Genomic DNA, 19,394 nt, shown 5'->3' with positions numbered 1-19,394 from the left:
GACCCCGTGGACACCCTGTTTGCCATCAAAGCTCCAGCTCTCCTCGTGTCTCTCTGAGTCCTGACTCCAATTGCTTCAGAAGTTTCCCCCACAGGGATGACAACATTTTGCAGGCTTGTCTCGATGCAGTTAAAAAATAGAATCGAATAAAAAAAAAATGTGATAAAAGCAGTAAAGAAAACAAAAACAAAAGACAAGGCACTAAATTAAAAGGGGTAAAGGTGTGTGTATGTGTGTGTCACATGCATTGGTGTGTGTCTATGTGTGTATTGATCCATAATAAATTACAAATATTATTACTCAACTAGTGAGAAAACTGAAATAAATGCATACTTACACTTTTATCTTTTTTCCTCCGCTTCTTCCTCGTTTTAGCAGGCTGGAAAACACACAGAGGATAAGCATGAATGCATTTTTATTCACAATATGACTAATACTCTCATAATTTATAATAACAGTCAGTGTTTGCACCTTGGTGGGCTCGGCCTCCTCCTTCTTCATCTCTCCTCGGATGAATCCGTCCAGCACCGACTGGAAGAGGTTCACCACCAGCTGGACCTCTCCTTTCTGCCCCTCCCCCGCCAGGTGGATCACTTTGTTCTGGTAGCCCGACATCAGGCCTTTGTAGCCGATGGTGTGTCTCTGGAGGAGATCAGGGCACAGAAGAGAGAGTGAGGAAGAGGAGAGGATGGTGAGGAGGAAGAACTTTGACCAGTATGTGTTTAAGGGATAGTTTGGATTAGGGCTGCACGATATATCGCGTCGTGACGATAATCGCGATATGCGCATGCATTTTTTAGGACGTGCGATATTAAGTAGGCAAATGAACTCAAACACGTCATGTTACAATTATTTTGCTGCTTACTACAAAAGGAAAACTCGCTCGGCTCTCATGTCAGGGGTACTTGACAGGCTCTGCATGCACAGCAAACTACCAATCACAATCAAATCTCCAAAGCAAACGGACCCGGGGATCATGTGTTTCTCCAGGGCAGTTCGGCGCTGCTAACCGAGCTAGCTCAGCTTCTTGCTCTGATAACTTAAGATCCAGACGTCCGTGACTAAAATCCTTCATCCGGTTAAATATCGTTAAAAAAATACCAATTATATAGCATTAAAATTCAAGAAAGGATGGTTTGCGGACAAAAAAATACCAATATCGTGCAGCCCTAGTTTGGATGTTGGTTGTATGAGGTGTAACATACACAGTGCATTACATACGGTACAAGTTGTTTGTAAAGCCACCAGTTTTGAGAAGGAGACAGGACAGAAACTAAACAATTAATGTACTAAAAGGCCCCTTCTAAAATGACATATTAGTTTAAATCTATGTTATATTTTGAATGGTTTCACCCCTTTACTTTGGCGTCAGACAGCTCTTATGAAAGGGGAGGTAAAGCCTTTATCTCTCCTTTAAGCCACCAGACTCCATTGAGCAAAAGAGTCATTTTAACCTCGATGAACATAGGAAGTTGCTGGTGTAACATTGGCTTGCTGGGGAAGTTTTTTGTGTTACTGTGTGACTTAAATGATGCAGAATTAACCTTTTAAAACCCCCTGTTAGTCTCCCTATGAGACACAAAAACGATCTGTTTGAGGCAGCGTAGACCAGCAACTGCATGGTAGAATAAAACATTTTGTGAAAGGAGTCTGGTGGCTTTGTAGAGAGATAACAGCTTCACTGATGGCAAGGCAAAGCGGTAAAAGTATTGTAAATGTGTTCACTAAAACAGATTTTGATTATTTGTAGGAGACTAAAACATATTTGCTCCTGCCACCGTCCACAGCAGTACATGGCTTAGCTTCTTGCTACTGTCTGTTTCTCTAAACCTCGAGAGTTCTAACCAACTGTAGGAACTCAGTAACTCAATCAACGCCCTTCAAAACACCCAAATAATAAATCCCTTTGAGTGTGTGTGATGCTCCTGCAGACACTCACAGGGAGAGAGTACATGGCTTTGATGGTCTCTCTGAACTGCATGGTGGCTGTAACAAAGATGGCTTCTGTGGCTGACAGCGACTTCCCCCTGGAGCGGAAATCATTCACCTGTAAAAGAGAGAACAAACACACAAATAGTTTTATGGGTTAATAAGATTCAATTATTATTAGTTATTATTGAAGTGACTGTTATTTTGTATATATTGATTGTTGTGTTTTTATCTTAAAGGTAGGGTAGGTAAGTTTGAGAAACCAGCTCGAGATCGCTAGAATTTGAAAATACACAGCCGGAAAAAATCTGCCCCTTCCTTACAGAGCCCCTCCTCCAACACACACGAACGCGCACATGACCAATGAGGGCACGAGATAAGTCTGTGCACAGATGGAAGGCTGACAGGCAGGTAGGCCATCCAGTTATTTTAGCCGGGCCGGCTAAAGTGATTGGTCGTGCTTTTTACAGTACTACGGCTTCCACAGGTGACATTTTTTTATGTATTTTTTGTCAAAGATATTCATTGCTATCGGGATGTTAAGAGCATTCCATGGAATATAACAAAAAGTGTATCTCGAGCCGGTTTCTCAAACTTACCTACCCCACCTTTAATGTGTGCATATGTATAAATGTGTCTGTTGATTGTGTATATATAGGATATACATATTTTATACATATTTACATTTTTGAATTCGGGATTGTGAGAAACATTATTTCTATCTCTGTCTGTACACACAAACTGAAAGATTGACAATAAGGTTGACTTTGAGATGTCTTCCTTTGATAAGCTTAAATGGTGTTGGTTTTCACCCACCTGGTTGCCCAGGAACTCGTCGAGGTGCCGCAGCTCGTTGGCGTTGGTGATCTCTCGGTCCAGCGAGGCGTTCCACTGCTCGGAGACTCTGGTGGCGCGGCTGATCTTAATGGTGGGGTTTCTGCCCAAACCTTTAACAGAGCGCTCTCCATGAGGCTGGGAGAGGGGCCGGGAGGGAGGGCCGGATGATTGGGCTGAAAGGGAGGGAGAATCTTTTCATACTGGCTTTTGTCTCTACTTGAAATGTGTGTGATGTGTTCTGTTATTATGTTTGTTCCTTACAGGACTCCACGTGGTCTGTGTTTTGTTTTTATGTTGACCTTAAATGTCTGCCTCATGTGGTCATTGTATTCATGTTTCTGTGGTCTAAATTGTAATTTTTGTTCTTACTTGTGAAGCACTTTTATATTTCACTTTTAGAATTCTATTTCTGTGAAAGGTGCTATAATAAATACAATTATTATTCATTTCACTATATTTAACTTTTGTACTATAATGACTCAAATGTTACCCTTTTTTTTAACAATTTGTATTTGTTGGACTTAGTTTGTCCATGCAATTTAACTATATTTAACTTTTGTACTTTAATAACTCAAATCATATCCTTTTTTTTTTACACTTTTTAATTGTTGGACTTGGTTTGTCCATGAATGCACTTTGCTCTTCACACAAATCTCATTTCTTTACATGCAGTAGGTAGTACTAGTAGTTGTTAGTAGAACAACAAAAATAAATGTTTACGTCTAAATCTGAAATTATTTCTTTTTTTGTCAATGAAATACAAAAGGAAAAAAATGATTAAAAAAGTAAGTAAAAAAACAAATAATCTACTTAAAGAAATAATAATAGTTATAAAAAAACAGCCCAAATAATTATAATTAATAAAAGTATGACTATGAATTGATATCAAATGTTTCCCCCTTTTTGGTGAAGCACCTTGAGATGCTGTTGTCTTTAAAGTATGCTATTTAAATCATCGCATGGAGGAGAAGGTGAGTTCATAATACTAAGAACACTTCCCCCTTTTACAAGATGAACTCTAATGCTGAATGTAAAGTGTGCGTTAGTCCCGTGGAGGAAACAGACCCAGAGTGGAGTTATTGTTGCTCTGAGCGTGATCTGCACGGGTCGGTGTTGTCTCAGAAAACACACAGCGGGGTTAGTTTAGTCCTGAGAAAATTAGAGATAACACACCTGTGTTTCCTTTACAAATCTCACTCTATGAGGTGCGATGGAAGTGGACTGCTATCGCTGGGATGCCTCTCTGAAAGTGATCCCAGCGTTTACCACTGTTGTCATTACAGACTTTATGTGGACAATGTAAAATATATATTTATAGTTATCTTTAACCCTTAGATGCACAAGTGACTGGACCCTACACTCTTCCATAAGTGGGTCAAAAAGGACCCGTATTAGAATAATATGTGTTTTTATGCCATTTTTGTCATTTTGGTTCAGAAAAATCACTTATTTTTTTTAATTTAAAGTTTTTTTACATTTTGAAAAAAAACGTTTTGAACTTATTGATGCAAAGATCTCCGCTATTCTGAGACCCTCACAGTATTCCAGTCCCTTTTCAAAACCCATCTCTTCTCCTCTGGTCTACTCATAGCCCACCCCCCATCAATCCATGCCGGTTGATCAAGTTTGATAGTCCTATACCCCCCACCCTAACCTTCCCTTATATTGTAAAGCGATGTTGAGTCCTTGGAAAGCCCTATACCAATATAATGTATTATTATTATTATTATTATTATTATTATTATTATTATTATTATTATTATTATTATACTGACAGGTATCAGATCTTGCTGTGTAAAATAATCTTCCTGAGAGGTGTCACTTGTGATGTAGTCTGTGTGGTCTACAGTGAATGTATTCCTGACAGCAACAGGTGATAAGAATCAAAGGTTCCCAGAGGATGCCATAGAAAATGCATGCGGGTCATTTTTGACCCACTTATGGAAGCTTGGGGTAGAAATACAAAAACTACAATTTCTTAAAATGTTTAAAATTTAAATTTAAAATTTGAATGGCATGATATCCAAAACATGTTTTTTGAGGAATAGCTGGAATATGAAATGATAAAAAAATGTAATTACAAAGATACTTCAAGAAAACCACCTCACCGGGTCAAAAAAGACCCACTTATGCATCTAAGGGTTAAAGTCATGGTTCTAGGTATGGATGATCTTTTTCTCTCTTTTTTACCAGCTTTGGGAAAATGGCACCCAAAAACCCAATCATAAGGAAGAAGATAAGGTCCAGTAAATCCTATATTTATTCTCAAACCGAAGTGGACAAATTGAACAGCTTTTAATATTTACCTTCCCCTCCTGATGGCCTCTCATTGAGAATCTGAGCCAGAGTCAGCTCTCCGTTGTCTGGAGTCTGAGCCTCTTTGCGCTTCTTCAAAATCTTGCTGAAGAAACCACCGGACCTGCAAACAAACACAGACATCTGTCAAGAGAATCCACAAACTGTGCAATCCCTTTTATCGTTTAATAGCAACAGGAAAACATATAATTTAAGTACTACTATATATAGACTTAAGATCCTTATCCTGTGTGTTTTCAAAGTGCCACATATTCATCTCTGCTCCCTCAGTTTCACCATAACTACAAAACAAATGGACAACAAAGCGCTGGACCAGATGCCAAATGACTGACTCTTAAGGGTTCATTTCTTTCTGTCGTATGAATCGGTTCGGAGTAAATTCAGCTGTGAGGAATTTCCGGTTGTGATGAGCAACACCAAAGACGGAGCGGAGGATTGTTCGATTACACAAGTTTAAGAGTTTCTCAGGAACAATCTGACAAGAGCTGACGTAATGGATTGAAGTGAGGAAGACTTCCTGTGAATTTCTCTCTACTGTTCATCTCTACTAATACTGTAGACATACTGGCTTTATTTAGGCAATAAGAAACTAACGGAGCAGAGCGGGAATATTTGGCAAACTGGTTATATCCTCTAGGTCAGTGGTTCTCAACTGGTCTGGCCAAAAAAAAATCTAGTTCATAAACATGTCCGTGGTAAAATGTTTAGAACACACAAGCAGAAATCTGCCGGAGTCTTTTGGCACATGTCCCTTGAAAATGAAGTCTAGCCACAGATTCTTGTCTTTTTCCAGGGATGGCATTGCATGCAGACCCTTGTCCCGATTCTTGCAGCCAACAACAGCACAACGTTTAACTCCCTTAGACATCCTGGCAAGAGCAGGCAAAAACACAGATGTGACTAGGGGAGATTTAGCTTTCCGACAGCCTATATGCGAATGAGAGGTTGGGCAATGGCCGTGGCCCAACCTCTCATCCCCCTGATAGGTGGAGAGTTGCCCATATAGGCGGAGCACCCCTTTTCTGACGTCAGAGAAATTCAAATATGTATCAGATCCGTTGCAGCCCCGTTTTTAGAGATTTGAGTACGGAGGAAAAGAGAGAGGGTTGTGTTTTCAGACACTTGGTGAGTTCCCTGACACACCGGGGACACATATTCATGTATAAAAGTGGACAAAAGTGCATTTTGCATGATAGGTCCCCTTTAAATTGTGGGTAAGGGTAGATAGCCCCCATTGTTCTGCGACCTGTCAATTATCAAACCGGGGGTCATATTTCATTACGTGTTAATTTGTATCTGAAGTTGTACCCATGGATGTATAAAGAATAGTTCTACCGCTAAGTTATTCTCCGTGGGGACTTCCGGCAACAATCTTGATTCTGATTGGCCAGAAGACTCGAAAAAACATCAGCAAAGATGTTTTATTGAGAAAATGATCACTACGTGACAGAAGTTTTCAACACTGTTTATGGTCTCCGGTACTTCCAGTCCAACGCCTACTGCATGCACAGAGTTAGAAAATCGGGCCTTCAAAATAAAAGTAAAAATAAATTCTTTTTTTTCAATTTCGTTTTCTTCACTCACACATCTGCGACCCACTCGAAACGGGTCCAAGACCCACCAGTTGAGAACCAATGCTCTCGTGTACTCATATTTATTCATATTATTTATAAAAGTGCCAATACTGGTCTGAAATGTTTCATATTTATTCTGTCTATAGTGTCTACATTATTATGTCTCTATATACATCTATAGTATTATACAACTGTTCATATTGTTTGTACCCATTCACACTGTTTGTAATGTATTTTACTTTTTCATATTTATATATTGACATGTATACATTACACTTTACTAGAGTTTTAATTATTGCATGGTTAGAAAAGTCATTGTTATTTTAACTGTAAAACTGGCACTCGGATTAAATTATATACCAACTTGACTTCATTATTTCACCTTCCTGATCTGTATGACCGTAATGCGAAGCAAATAACTCAAACAGAATAGATGTGACCAGTTATTTTAAGATGCTACGGTTCTTTAAAAGGCATTTTTAGAAGGATTCATAATCACACTTTCCATGTTTAAGCATTTCTAAGACTCTTGAAAAACATATTTAAGAAATGTTAACACTAATTTAAGCGCTATTTTTAGATGAATGCTTTTAAGACTTTTAAGACTTTTTTAGTGATCTAAATGAACCCTGAGTAACAAATTGTCTAGCACAAACATGTCAGAAATCAAAAGTGTGTGCGTGCTTTTGAGTGCTAGTACTGTAGGTCAAGTAATACCATATACCCAATAAGAAAACATTAGAAAAACTGAATAAGTAAAAAGAAATGTCTCAGTTTTTGATTCTGGCTCATTGTGCTGTATTTAACTCATCACATCAACTACCTTTTTAAGACACATGTACATGCCAAAGTGTTTGTCACATTTAACAGTGAAGTTATTTCAGTACTTGTCTGGTGTTGAGGGGAAGGAGTGTGTGGAGTCTGTACTGTCCTGGTGTTTCCGTCTGAAGGAGCTTCCCTTCGAGCCGTCAGTCTGGCTTTCTGAGGGGGAAATCAACTGCAACAAAATATATAGTTTTAGATGATAACACAATAACTGGACCAGAAACTAAGAATGTCATTTTTCCAGCCAATTAGCATTTAAAATACCTCTCTGGCTGAAAAAGCACCAGCTCCTTCGGTTCCTGGAGACAAACTGTCGAATGATGAGGAGACTGTTTCACGCCTGGAAGAATAGACAGGTAAAATATGAAATAAATAAATATTAAAATAAATAAATGTCATAATGGATTAATGCCATATTCAAATCACAGAAAGCACAATATCTGTTTAAAGGCAAGGCAAGGCAAGTTTATTTATATAGCACCTTTCAACACAAGGTAATTCAAAGTGCTTTACAAAAATGGAAGACATTTTAAAAATGGCATTTAAAGGCTAACGTGTTAAAATATCATTTTTAATAAAGTATTTTGGAGCTGCACAGATTTAACTACAGACTTGAAGAAACATGTTTGGGCCAGAACCCCTGGGAATAAATACACTATGATCATTTTGATATATTTTAAAATGATAATACAAAATTTGATTGAATGCTTAGAGATGAAGACGTACAGAAGTTGTTTCTTCTTCCTCTCCTCTCTTTTCGGAGGAGGACTGGCTGCCTCAGAGTTCTCCCCCTCGCTCCTCCTCCACTTCTCCGGCTTCTCCTTGAACCCTCCAGGACGTCGCTGTAAACTCGACGCTCCGACGGCGTCTCCAACACCGTTCCTGTCGGGCGGGGAGTCGGCGGCCATTTGCAGGGGTAAAGAGGAGGGGCGGACCAGAGGAGGAGGAGGCGACGCTTTGGCCTCCTTCTTCCCTCCCTTCTCCTCCTCCTTCATCTTCCAGGCCACGAAGGTGTACTGGTCCAGCTCCTTGCTGTCCGCTCGTTCCTTTAGCTTCGGCGGCTCCTTGCTCTTGCTCTTCGGAGGAGAGCTTTGATCCTTGCTGCTGATCCCGGTGGAGGAGGAGGAGGAGGAGGAAGAGGAGGCGGCTCGCTCCGTCTCTCTCTGGTTGTGCTCCAGTCCTCTGCGCCTCCTCTGCTCTCTCTTCTCCTGGCTCTTGGACGTCTGGGCTCTGTTTAAAGCCGGCGCTCTGGATCTCTTTTGTTCGGGACTCGCAGGTTTGAAGGCAGTCTGTTGGTCCGGCTCCTCTCCTTCTCCTGGAGGAGCAGGAGTAAGTCCTGACTCCTCCTCCTCCTCCTCTTCCTCCTGCTGGGGTCCAGCCTCAGCTAAGGTACCGTTGGTCTCCTCCTCCTCCTCCTCTGTGACCAGCTCTATGTCGGGGTCCTCCCTCGTTTGAGGCTCCTCCTCCAGTCTTTTCTCCTCTTCCTCTCTCTGTTTCTCCTCCTCTGCTCTCCTCATCGCTTCCTCTTCTTCTGCCTTCCTCCTCCTAATTGCTTCTTCTTCCTCTTCCATCCTCCTCTTCTCTTCCTCCTCCTCCTCCTCTGCTCTTCTCCTCGCCTCCTCCTCCTCTTCTTCCCTCCTTCTTCTTTCCTCCTCTTCTGCTCTCCTCTGAGCTTCTTTTTCCTCGTCCTCCTTCTTCTGCTTCTCCTCACGCATGGAGTGGCACCTGTAACACACAACAGACATTAGACCATCATCTGCTTACTAAAAAGATGCTATTCTGTGTGTGTGTGTGTGGTGTGTGTGTGTGTGTGTGTGTGTGTGTGTGTGTGTGTGTGTGTGTGTGTGTGTGTGTGTGTGTGTGTGTGTGTGTGATAAAAGGAATATAAAATGAACTTTATTGGATTTGAATACCAAGCAAAGCAAATAGAGCAGGGGTCGGCAACCTTTTTGGTTGAAGCAGTGTGTGGACCTCTGTCACCTGTCAGCGCAACTTACGTGATGCCGTTTAAATCAAGCCCCCGGACTCTGAGGAAAATATTCGTTGTGGCCAAACGGCGGTACTACAACTTCCGTATCAGTCGCTGGGCCCGGAAACACTTTTTCCCATTGACTAACATCGGGAAAGAGACGTCTGTAAATCGTTGGATAATTTTTTTTAAACTAAATAAACTACCCAGTATGAACGTTTGTATAGCCCTTATTAAAAACATTCGGTCCTAAAGTTGTAAAATGTGCACATAACGTTATTCTGAGAGTTATTTTCCTCGGCATTATGAACGTGCATCTAACCCACGGGACCGCGCCGCCCGGCACGTTCATGTGACGTGTTCAGTACGACATGAGTTTTACCTTTACCCATGGATGCACAATAAGAACGGATTATATGATGACGTTTCGCCCTCTCAAAAGTTGGGCCATTTTGTCTTCATGCGCCAATGAGCAACTCTCATAGGAATGAACGAGGCCCCGCCTCCCACGTTGTATCCAGTCCTTATTATACATCCATGGTTTAAATACATTTAAATAATTGGTTTAAACGGCATAATAATAATGACGACTGTCCGTTCTGTGATTCTCCAGAACACACAGATGGCCAGTCCGCCCCTGTGTAGGGTATTATTTTCGATGAGAGGTGAGCAGATCGCCACTGGGCTCTCAACTAAAGACACAGCCACGCAAAGACTGCAGCATTTGTACAGCTCCTTATGGGTACTGCAATTTGTGAAGTGCCGGCGCGCTCCGGCAGCGCTACACCCCTGATCGTTTCACCACGGAGGAAAGCAGCAGAAAGTCGACTGGAGTTAAAGAGAGCGGGGCTGCGTTGCGTGCATGGCTTCCTTCTGCAGGTAACGGGGAGACGCGCTCTGGCGGCGGTCTCGTTCAGGATCCGAAAATACAATTTAAATATTTTGCACCCTTATTCCACTTATTCCTATAGTGTGCCACTGGTTACGTGCCTAGGGTTGCCGACCCCTGAAATAGAGCTTCACTGTGGTAAATAACGTCAATCCCTCAATGCCAAATTTGCCATTTTAAACATCTTGTATGCTTCACTTGAATCAGGATTTTTTAACTTTTTGCAGATAAGGAAATGACCCACTGATTTCAGGAACTTTGTGCTTTTGGCTGAGCACTTGGTTTGCCAATGACAAAGACGGAATAAAAAAAGACTAGCTGACAGAATTGACACGATGTGTTTAAATGTTGTCTTCAGGGACATCTCTCAGGTTTTGTCCCTGTGCGGTTACCTCCTGCGTGCTGAGTGTCCTCGGACCAGAGCTTGTATTTTGGTGACTCTCTGTTTCTGGCGCTCGTTCTCCGCTCTCTGTCGGTGTCCTCTCCACACGGCCTGGATCAGAGAGGCCGCGCGGCGCCGCTGCTCCTCTCTGCAGAACCTGCGCCACGCACGCTATCAGGAGACAGGACACAGTCAGTAAGGCAAGGCAAGTTTATTCATATAGCACCTTTCAACACAAGGCAATTCAAAGTGCTTTACAAAAATGAAAGACATTAAGAAACATATTATAAAATGGCATTTAAAAACACTAATTTAAAAGCAAAGATAATAAAACATGAATAACAAAGGTACATGGATAAAAGTTACAGTGCAGTGTGAGACACACACATCTGAAATGTTTAGCTCTGACTCAATCATTGTTAACTTTTTAGCAGAAATACTTTTCTTTTACCTAACTTTCTTTCTACTTTATTTTTTAACTTCTCCTTTAGTTATTTCAAGTGTTTCATGCTAACCGAACCCCCTTTGGAAAATTCTAACCTGCAACCCAATATTCCGAAAAGATGTGGCTTGCTAGTATTAGTAATATACTTCAGTTCTCTCCTAATGCTGACACGGCAGACTGAAACAATACATGATGTGTCTGTGTGTGTGTGTGTGTGTGTGTGTGTGTGTGTGTGTGTGTGTGTGTGTTTTGTGTGTGTGGTATGTGTGTGTGTTTTGTGTGTGTGGTATGTGTGTGTGTTTTGTGTGTGTGGTATGTGTGTGTGTTTTGTGTGTGTGTATGTGTGTGTGTTTTGTGTGTGTGGTATGTGTTTGTGTGTGTGTGTGTTTTGTGTGTGTGTCTCTGTGTGTGTGTGTGAGTGAGTGAGTGAGTGAGTGAGTGAGTGTGTGTGTTTTGTGTGTGTGTGCGTGAATGTGAGTGAGTGAGTGAGTGAGTGAGTGAGTGTGTGTGTGTGTGTGTGTGTTTTACAATAAATGTTGTGTGGGTGTTTACCTGAATCAAGATGGCAGCCTGTCTCATGTCCAGGAACTCCTTCCTCTGCAGGCGGCCTCTGAACCAGCGCTGGAGGAAGATGATCTTCCTCATCACGTCTTTGTGCAGAGTGTCCTGCAGCTGCTGGCGCTCCAGCTCCTTTAGAAACACCTGGACACAGAGAAGACACCAGGGTTTACACGCAGGGAAGAAAACATCAGCAAACACAAGGAATAAAGGGAGTTTTGAAGGCGTTATAAAGGAATAAACTCAGTGTTGTACCTTAGTTTTGCCTATCTGGTACGTGGTGGGGTCCAGGCCCATCTTTTCCCCCAGCAGCGCGGAGATGTGCTCTTTAGAGGCGGCCGTGTTCATCGGCAGCAAAACCCTGAACTGCTCTATGAACTCCTGCAGGGACAAGAAAGAGAAAAACACAAATTAGAAATGAAAGGACTTCTGTGGTTAAGACCAATGGACAAAACCACACAATATTAGAAAGATGACCAAAACTACTGGATTTCAACACGATGACTCCGCCTTGACAAAAGGATTATTTCAGTTTCAAATCCTTACTCTGAGCAAGTCTGAAAATAGGGAAACGCTTCACTATGTAAGAAAAATGTTCAGTGAATTCCCTTATATATATATCCTTTATTTAACCAGGTAAAAGACCTTTTCCAAGAGTGACCTGGCCAAGAAGGGCAGCATGACCGAAGTTACAACAGATAAAACACAGACAATACAGGCAGACAAATACAGCTGTAAAACACAAATAAAATGGCACATTCGCCAGTCAATATGCGAAATAAAACAAACTGGCAACATTTAAAACGATTTTTGGATATACGAGCACTCACATCTACCAATGGTGTCATGTTCTCTGTCCTTTAGGGTGGACCTGAATTCCCCCATAGTGATTACATCTGAGAGTTTCAGCTCCTTCTGTACATTATTCCAAGCTGTGGGGGTATCATCTCAGTGTACTTAGTGTATCAAAGGCCTAAAAAGACCAAAATGTTCTTCTCTATCCGGCAGTATGAAGATATCAGATATATGAGGGTCTCAGTTCAAAACGGATCGTAGAACTAAATAGTTTGTCCAACTAGTATGCATACTGCATCGCAACAGCACGTCATTTGTAAGGATAATTGTGAGTATGTACTAAAAGTAATAAAATAATATATGCAGTTTGGAACAGATTATATATCACAGAACTTGTCACCTCAGTCAAATTGTGAAATGTTATGATATTTGCCATTTGTTTAAAATGGTAAGTAAACTTTGAGTATTCAACCCCAGAAATAGTTTCCACGTGTTGTAGTATTGCATCAGTTTCTATCCTCCTTATCATCAGTATGTTGAGAGAGTATGTGGACAGTACCTGGAATGTGTACTTGGCTCCGTAGCCTGACCTCCTGATGCGAACAGTTTCCAGCATTCCTGTGTATCTCAGCTGCTGCAGCACCAACGCCTCGTCCAGATGCATCTCCTTCTGCTCAGGACGACCACAAGCTTATTAACTTACATCCATACCTTTCAGATACTAACATTTACATACTTACAGAAACATCATCATCACTATAAATGAGAATTGTGTCAAAGATGTTCTATATAAATGATCTGAGCTGCACATTTTATTTTTGAAGCATTTTCAGATTTGATATTAATTTTACTAAAATAATGTCATCATGCAAAAGAGCCCCTAGGTTTGTTTGACAGATATGAAAGGTGATTGCACTGCATCAATTTACACTTAAGATTCCCCCTTTTTCTGTCTTTCAGCTGAAAGAAAATGTCAGTATTCATTAAACAAAGACCAAGAATTCAAACAAATCATATTAAAGAACAATAAGACCGTACCTTCTCAGCATTGGAGCGGATGCAGCGGATGAAGAAAGGCTCAGCTCTGTTTAGGGTCTCCAACAGTTTGGTCAGAGAGGTCTGAGGAGAAGGAGGAGAGGGGTTTGATGAAGGATGAAGGTTCAAGGTTTGTGTGTGTGTGTTTTGTGTGTGTGTTTTATGTGTATTTGTTGTGTGTGTGTGTGTGTGTGTGAGTATGTGTGTGTGTGTGTGTTATATGCACACTGCTGTAGGTGATGTTACCTGGAACTGAGCGCTGATGCTGGGGGGTTTCTTCTTCTTGTGAACGTGCAGCAGAGACTTGGTGGTGCGGTCGTGCAGCGTCAGGCTCACGATGAACTTCAGAGACCGAGAGTCCAGCAAACTCTGAACAGCAGGAATACAGGAAATCATTATTCATTTATACTCCATAAAATATGACACTTGTTTTCTCAAATTCTTGTTTGTTCTGTCATGAAAATCATCAACTTGCATTCTATAATCATGATCAGGGCTGCAACCAAAAATTACTTTCTCCATCGATTCATCTGGTGATATTTTCTATAAGATGTAATTTAAAAATAGCTAAAAATGTCCATCCAATCCAAAGTGATGTCTTTAAATGTCATGTTTCAGTCCAAAACCCAACAATATTCTCTTTAATATGATATCAAAACAGCAAAAAGCAGGAAATCTGTATATTTGAGATGCTGAGAACAGCATTTCATTACATTTTTGCGTGAAAAATTACTTAAAGTGGACCTATCATGCTATATTTTAATAATATATTGTAGGGCCATACCTATAAGGCATATTTATATATATTTTTTTTCAAAATACCAAACAGATCATGCATTTTAGCCATGCCTCATTTCGCTCAATTTGCACTTATTTAGCTCTGTTTTTGCAAGGGCAGATTCAGTGAGAACAGCACCATCTACAGGCCTGGCATATGTACTACAGCGTCTCCAGCACTTTCGAACGGTAATGGCCGTGGCTGTCTCCTCCTGATTGGTGGAGTTGGCCCAATAGCCGTAGCGCCACCGTCCTGACGTCAGGACAGTGTTCAAATCTGGATCAGTTTTTATCAGATCCGTTGCAGCCCCTTTTTTAGAGATTTGGGTATGGAGGAAAATAGAGAGGGTTGTGTTTTCTGACACTTGGTGAGTTCCCTGGAACACCGGGGACACATATTCATGTATAAAAGACGTGCAAAAGTGCATTTTGCATGATAGGTCCCCTTTAAGTTACAAATAAACAATTGTAATAGTTGCCGCTTGTCTTCCTGTTGATGGACTCATTGTTGCAGAAATAAATACGATTTTAATAGGACAGCAAACAAGTGAAATCCTTTCAAAACGTGTTATAAAACATAGTATTTATCTGCCCCTGAACAAAGGCTCTCCCCTCTCTACTGGTGTTTACCTTGGGGATGACCTGCCTCTGTTTGGCGTTCTTGTTTTTCCTGTGGGAGAGAGACAGCAGAGGGTGAGTTACAGGGACTGAAGCGTTTGAGGCCTGAGGAGCGATGATGGAGAAGTAGTAGATGGAGCGTGTGAAGCCGGGTTAGTACGGACGGCTGACTCCTTCATGCGCTGCGATGAAATCCAGGGTCGCACCTGGAGGACGGGATGAATGACGGGCAGAGAATGAGTCAGAGGGAGAGGATGGAAAGGGAGGAAGACGAGGATGAAGGGGAGGGTTTTCTGCAGGAGATGAGATGAAATCTAAAGAAATCAGCTCAGCAGAGACTCACCATTCACAGACAGACATGCTCTCTTGCATCGCTACATAAAGAGAGCCCTAAATTCATATCCTGCTTTAATCTGTTTCCACGTGTCAGAAATTCTAACATGCCGAGAGGCCGTTTGGAAATATTTGAAAAGGCGCTCGTAAAGACTTCACATGCCAGCAGCAGTTTTCTGATGATGCTCATGCAGCAGAAATGAACGTATTTAAGACATTTCAGCTCCATCCTTCAAATAAACTCGACAGTGTCTCCAAACAACGCCAATAATGTAACGTCTGCAGATGAAGCAGGAGAGCGTTCAATGTTTTTATTGGATAAAAGCTCATGAGACGCTAATGATAAGAGTTGTTTAGATAAAGATACGAGAATGGGGAATGTCTCCCAAACAGCCTAAAGTGCTTAATTTGGTATTGCCAAAAAATGGAGGCTATGAACTGATCTGATATCACGTTATCATATCGTTTATCAGTTTGTTTACGCTGCAGAACAACAACAATATGAGTCACTTGCTACGTGATCCGCAACCAATCCAGAAGTGATACCGTTCATAGCTAACATGTGAGCCATCTCGCTTCCTTTCATCTCTGTTACGTTGCCCTATTTTTTGTTATAACTGACTACATATTGAAAGAAAGTGCTTTGGCCATCATTTTCTGTAAGTATTCATGTGTTTAAAATGATCTAATATACATATACTTATATACAACAATAATAGGTATTTTAAGGGCTGTACGATTTGGAACAATAAGTAATAGATAATATTTTGACTTCTATTTTAACTACAATATGGTTCTTAATTTGCAGCGAATTATCATTTTTGAAACATTATTCACAATATATATGAAATATTTGAAAATGATCGTGGTGTGATTTCTTTTGAGGATCTCTACCAAATAGATTATGCTTTTTTAACTTTGCAAACTACGATTTATAGACCGGAACATATCTGCAGCACCAAAAAGGTTTCAGATATTTCGCCATATTTAGCCTTTTCTAATAACGCTATATGGATATTGCACCAGTCCATATTGCTGAATCCATACATTTAAGTTAGTTGTGCAGCATTATATATATTCATACTTTTGTTTTGAAGTATAACATCTGTACTCGGTATTAGATGAAACCCAAGTTCAGATATCGGTAAAGAAAAACTGGTGTTGGGACATCTTTAGTTGATGATCCATTGAGAAAGGTGGCTGAACATGTGACAGCTAAGACTAGTTATGGCTGGTTAGTGAGTGAAAATAAGCGGTGAACATTCCCCATGTATTTTTGGGGGGAATTCTGGAGCGTAGCTGAGGCCAGGTCTGTCTGCAGACTCACTGGAGGAGGTGTCGGGGGAAGCGGAGCCGACCCCAGGACTGCAGCAGCTTACGAGGGTCGTCTCCATCCAGCTGCAAGCTCTTAATGGAGCTGATGATCTCTGCATGCATGTCTCTGATCACACACACACACCCAGCGAGGAGAGGGAGGGACCGACAAAAAGAGGAAGGACATTGGAGCAGATTGAACACCACGGTTAGGACACCTTAGGAGAAAACACACCACCACAGATACCAAACACAGAACACACACTGCAGGAAGCTGGGTCTTAGGAGGAACATCATGCTCTGCTCATCCGTGAAGAATGAACCACAGAGTGTTTTCTCCCATAGTTCATGTTTATGTACAACAAGAAGACACACTCCACCACCCAACCATGCTGCCATATCATTTATAAGACTGAACAAAGATAAGGGCTGTACCGAATACTTCAAAACAGAAGTACAATCGAAATGTCCTCCATCCGGATCTGATAATGTGAGAGGCATTTGGTATTTTTGTTTTTTAAATATGTAACCAATTATCTTCACATTGACTTATAAAGCAATACTTGAGATATTTTCGAATTTTTTAGACTTTTCAAAAATAGTTTTAAGACATCTATTACCAATTAAAGGCTTTTTTTAGCTTAATTAATTCAATGCCTTTTGACATTTTGAAGGACACTATGATAATAGTGTAGTGAATCTGTTTTGCATCTGTGCAACGGGGCAATAAAGCAGCCATCTAACAGCATCATACATTCAATTCATATAACCATAACACGACAATATGTAACGGAGCGTCCACACAGCTTGCCGGTGGGCGTGTCTGAAGCTCGACCAACAACCGATCACATTAATCTCCCGCCCCGGACACACAAGCACGCGGTTTGATTGGCTAGAGCTTGTACTGGCATATGATTTGATTGGCTGACGCTTCCGTCGAAGCTTGAAAAGTTGAACTTTTCTCAACTTTTGAAGCGAGCAACGGAGGCAAAGCGCCGTGACGGAACCACAATGCAGTTCGGCAAAGCGTGACGTCACCCCATTCAAAGTGACGGGCCGTAATACTAAATATACATGTATATATTTTTACCAGGTTGATGTCACCATAAATATATACAGATAACACTTTCCAGGCTTCATTTGACAATTAAGAAAAAAAAAATCTTCAATTTTTTTAAATAAAGATATTCAGTACAGCCCTGGATTGGAGCATGTACCCCCTATCTCCCTGCCTCTGTGGTAGTTAACATGCATCGTTTTCCATGCTGGGGGGTGATGGGGGGGGGGGGGGGGGGGGGGGGGGGGGGGGGGTTACTCTCTGAGTGACGGTGAGTAGTTACTGGTGAGGTTTTTGGATTTTCAGTCCTCAATTGGAGCTGGTGTTACACAAGAGAATGGTCTGGTGAGAGTCTGAAAGCTGATCCATGCAACACTTCTCTACTTACCACCATGACTGAGCATGACACAGAAAGTGAACGATGGGTCACACACAGAAAATGAATCCCAGTGAATCTGACCTCTACACCTCGTGTTTCAAATCTGGTTGGTCTATTATAACTACTATTATATTCTTATACTTTATTAATGTGCAGAAATATTCTACTTCATTCAGGTGCTGTTCTTTAAAAAAATGACCTGTAATTTCAGAACTGTTTAATTGAAAATCTTTATTTAGTCTATTTTAGTTCACACTGACTTATTTTGTATTATTTATATTGCTTATTCTATAGATACTATAAGGAAATAAACTGTTATACTGTTGAAATGTATATGTAATTATCCTATGTTTATAGTTGATTTAGTGGTAGTAGGAAAGTCTAATAAAGTGGGTTAGGGTTAATAGGTGTTTATTTACTGTTTGTTTCAAAATAAATACAAATTTGGGATCTACAAAGTTTAGCCAATCCAATCTAATGTAATCTGATATATGTCATTTCTAACTCATGTGTATCATGTATATTGTTTTAACCTGCTGTTGTCACATTTTGTGGTCAAAGACTACATCTAATCAGATCTCATTTATTCTAATCTGAAACCAGGAGGTGTACGATCAAGATCCAGAGGGCTGAAAAATCAAAAAAATATTCTCCCTGGTTTGGTTCCATTCTGAGAAAGCTCCCCTAATTCCTTTTGTCCGTTTAACTTGAGGCCTGTGTGTGTGTGTGTGTGTGTGTGTGTGTGTGTGTGTGTGTGTGTGTGTGTGTGTGTGAGCTCCACAGTTGATGTAAGTAATCGGGGTGGCTAATCAGAGAAGGCCAGGAACAACACCTTCCTGTTCTGTGGAGCAGGAATAATAAACGTGAGGACGGAGAGCGGATATCAAGGCTACAGGAGACCGAGAGGGAAGGTAAAGGGCGACTTCTCTGCACTGTGTTATACTGGTGTACTGAACTTCCTCCTCTACTTTCATTATTATAGAAGCAGACTTCGCAATATTTAACAAACTTGACCCTCTGTGATGAAACCTGTTTGGTTTGGATTCATTAACCCTCTTAAATACTACTATTTAGACATGCTTATGGCTATTTTACTAATATATATTTAGACTGTAAGTGTAGCTTTTACCACTCTTATTTATTTATTGTGTCTATTTTTTTACTGCAGTGAGAGTTGCCAAGGAAATGTCGTTGTACTTTGTATGATGACAAATAAAGATATATTCATATTCATTAAACAAACCCACCAGAGGGTTTAAAAAGCCAATTTATTTAAAAAAAAATCCACAAAATAAGCCATTTATCTAAGCCAGAATCGGTAAAAATTGACATTATTGTTTAACTTTTAGATGCTGTTTGAAT

The 19,394-nt window shown here is 40.8% G+C and overlaps 1 protein-coding gene across 1 annotated transcript in view; it reads right to left on the bottom strand.

Annotated features, from left to right (window-relative positions):
- The window catches only part of LOC117497752 (unconventional myosin-IXb), a 104,824-nt gene that overhangs the window by 16,346 nt on the left and 69,084 nt on the right, over nt 1–19,394 (bottom strand). Inside the window, 16 exon segments of the mRNA XM_034149763.1 lie at nt 338–379; nt 472–642; nt 1,940–2,047; nt 2,746–2,939; nt 5,073–5,185; nt 7,544–7,653; nt 7,746–7,821; nt 8,208–9,206; nt 10,732–10,892; nt 11,719–11,868; nt 11,980–12,105; nt 13,079–13,189; nt 13,558–13,638; nt 13,801–13,923; nt 14,962–15,001; nt 16,610–16,723. Of these exon segments, the coding sequence (XP_034005654.1) occupies nt 338–379; nt 472–642; nt 1,940–2,047; nt 2,746–2,939; nt 5,073–5,185; nt 7,544–7,653; nt 7,746–7,821; nt 8,208–9,206; nt 10,732–10,892; nt 11,719–11,868; nt 11,980–12,105; nt 13,079–13,189; nt 13,558–13,638; nt 13,801–13,923; nt 14,962–15,001; nt 16,610–16,723 (2,719 nt within the window).

Source organism: Trematomus bernacchii, unplaced genomic scaffold (assembly GCF_902827165.1).
Source record: "Trematomus bernacchii unplaced genomic scaffold, fTreBer1.1, whole genome shotgun sequence".
In the NCBI taxonomy this organism is placed as follows: domain Eukaryota; kingdom Metazoa; phylum Chordata; class Actinopteri; order Perciformes; family Nototheniidae; genus Trematomus; species Trematomus bernacchii.
This window is presented reverse-complemented; position numbering and strand designations above follow the sequence as displayed.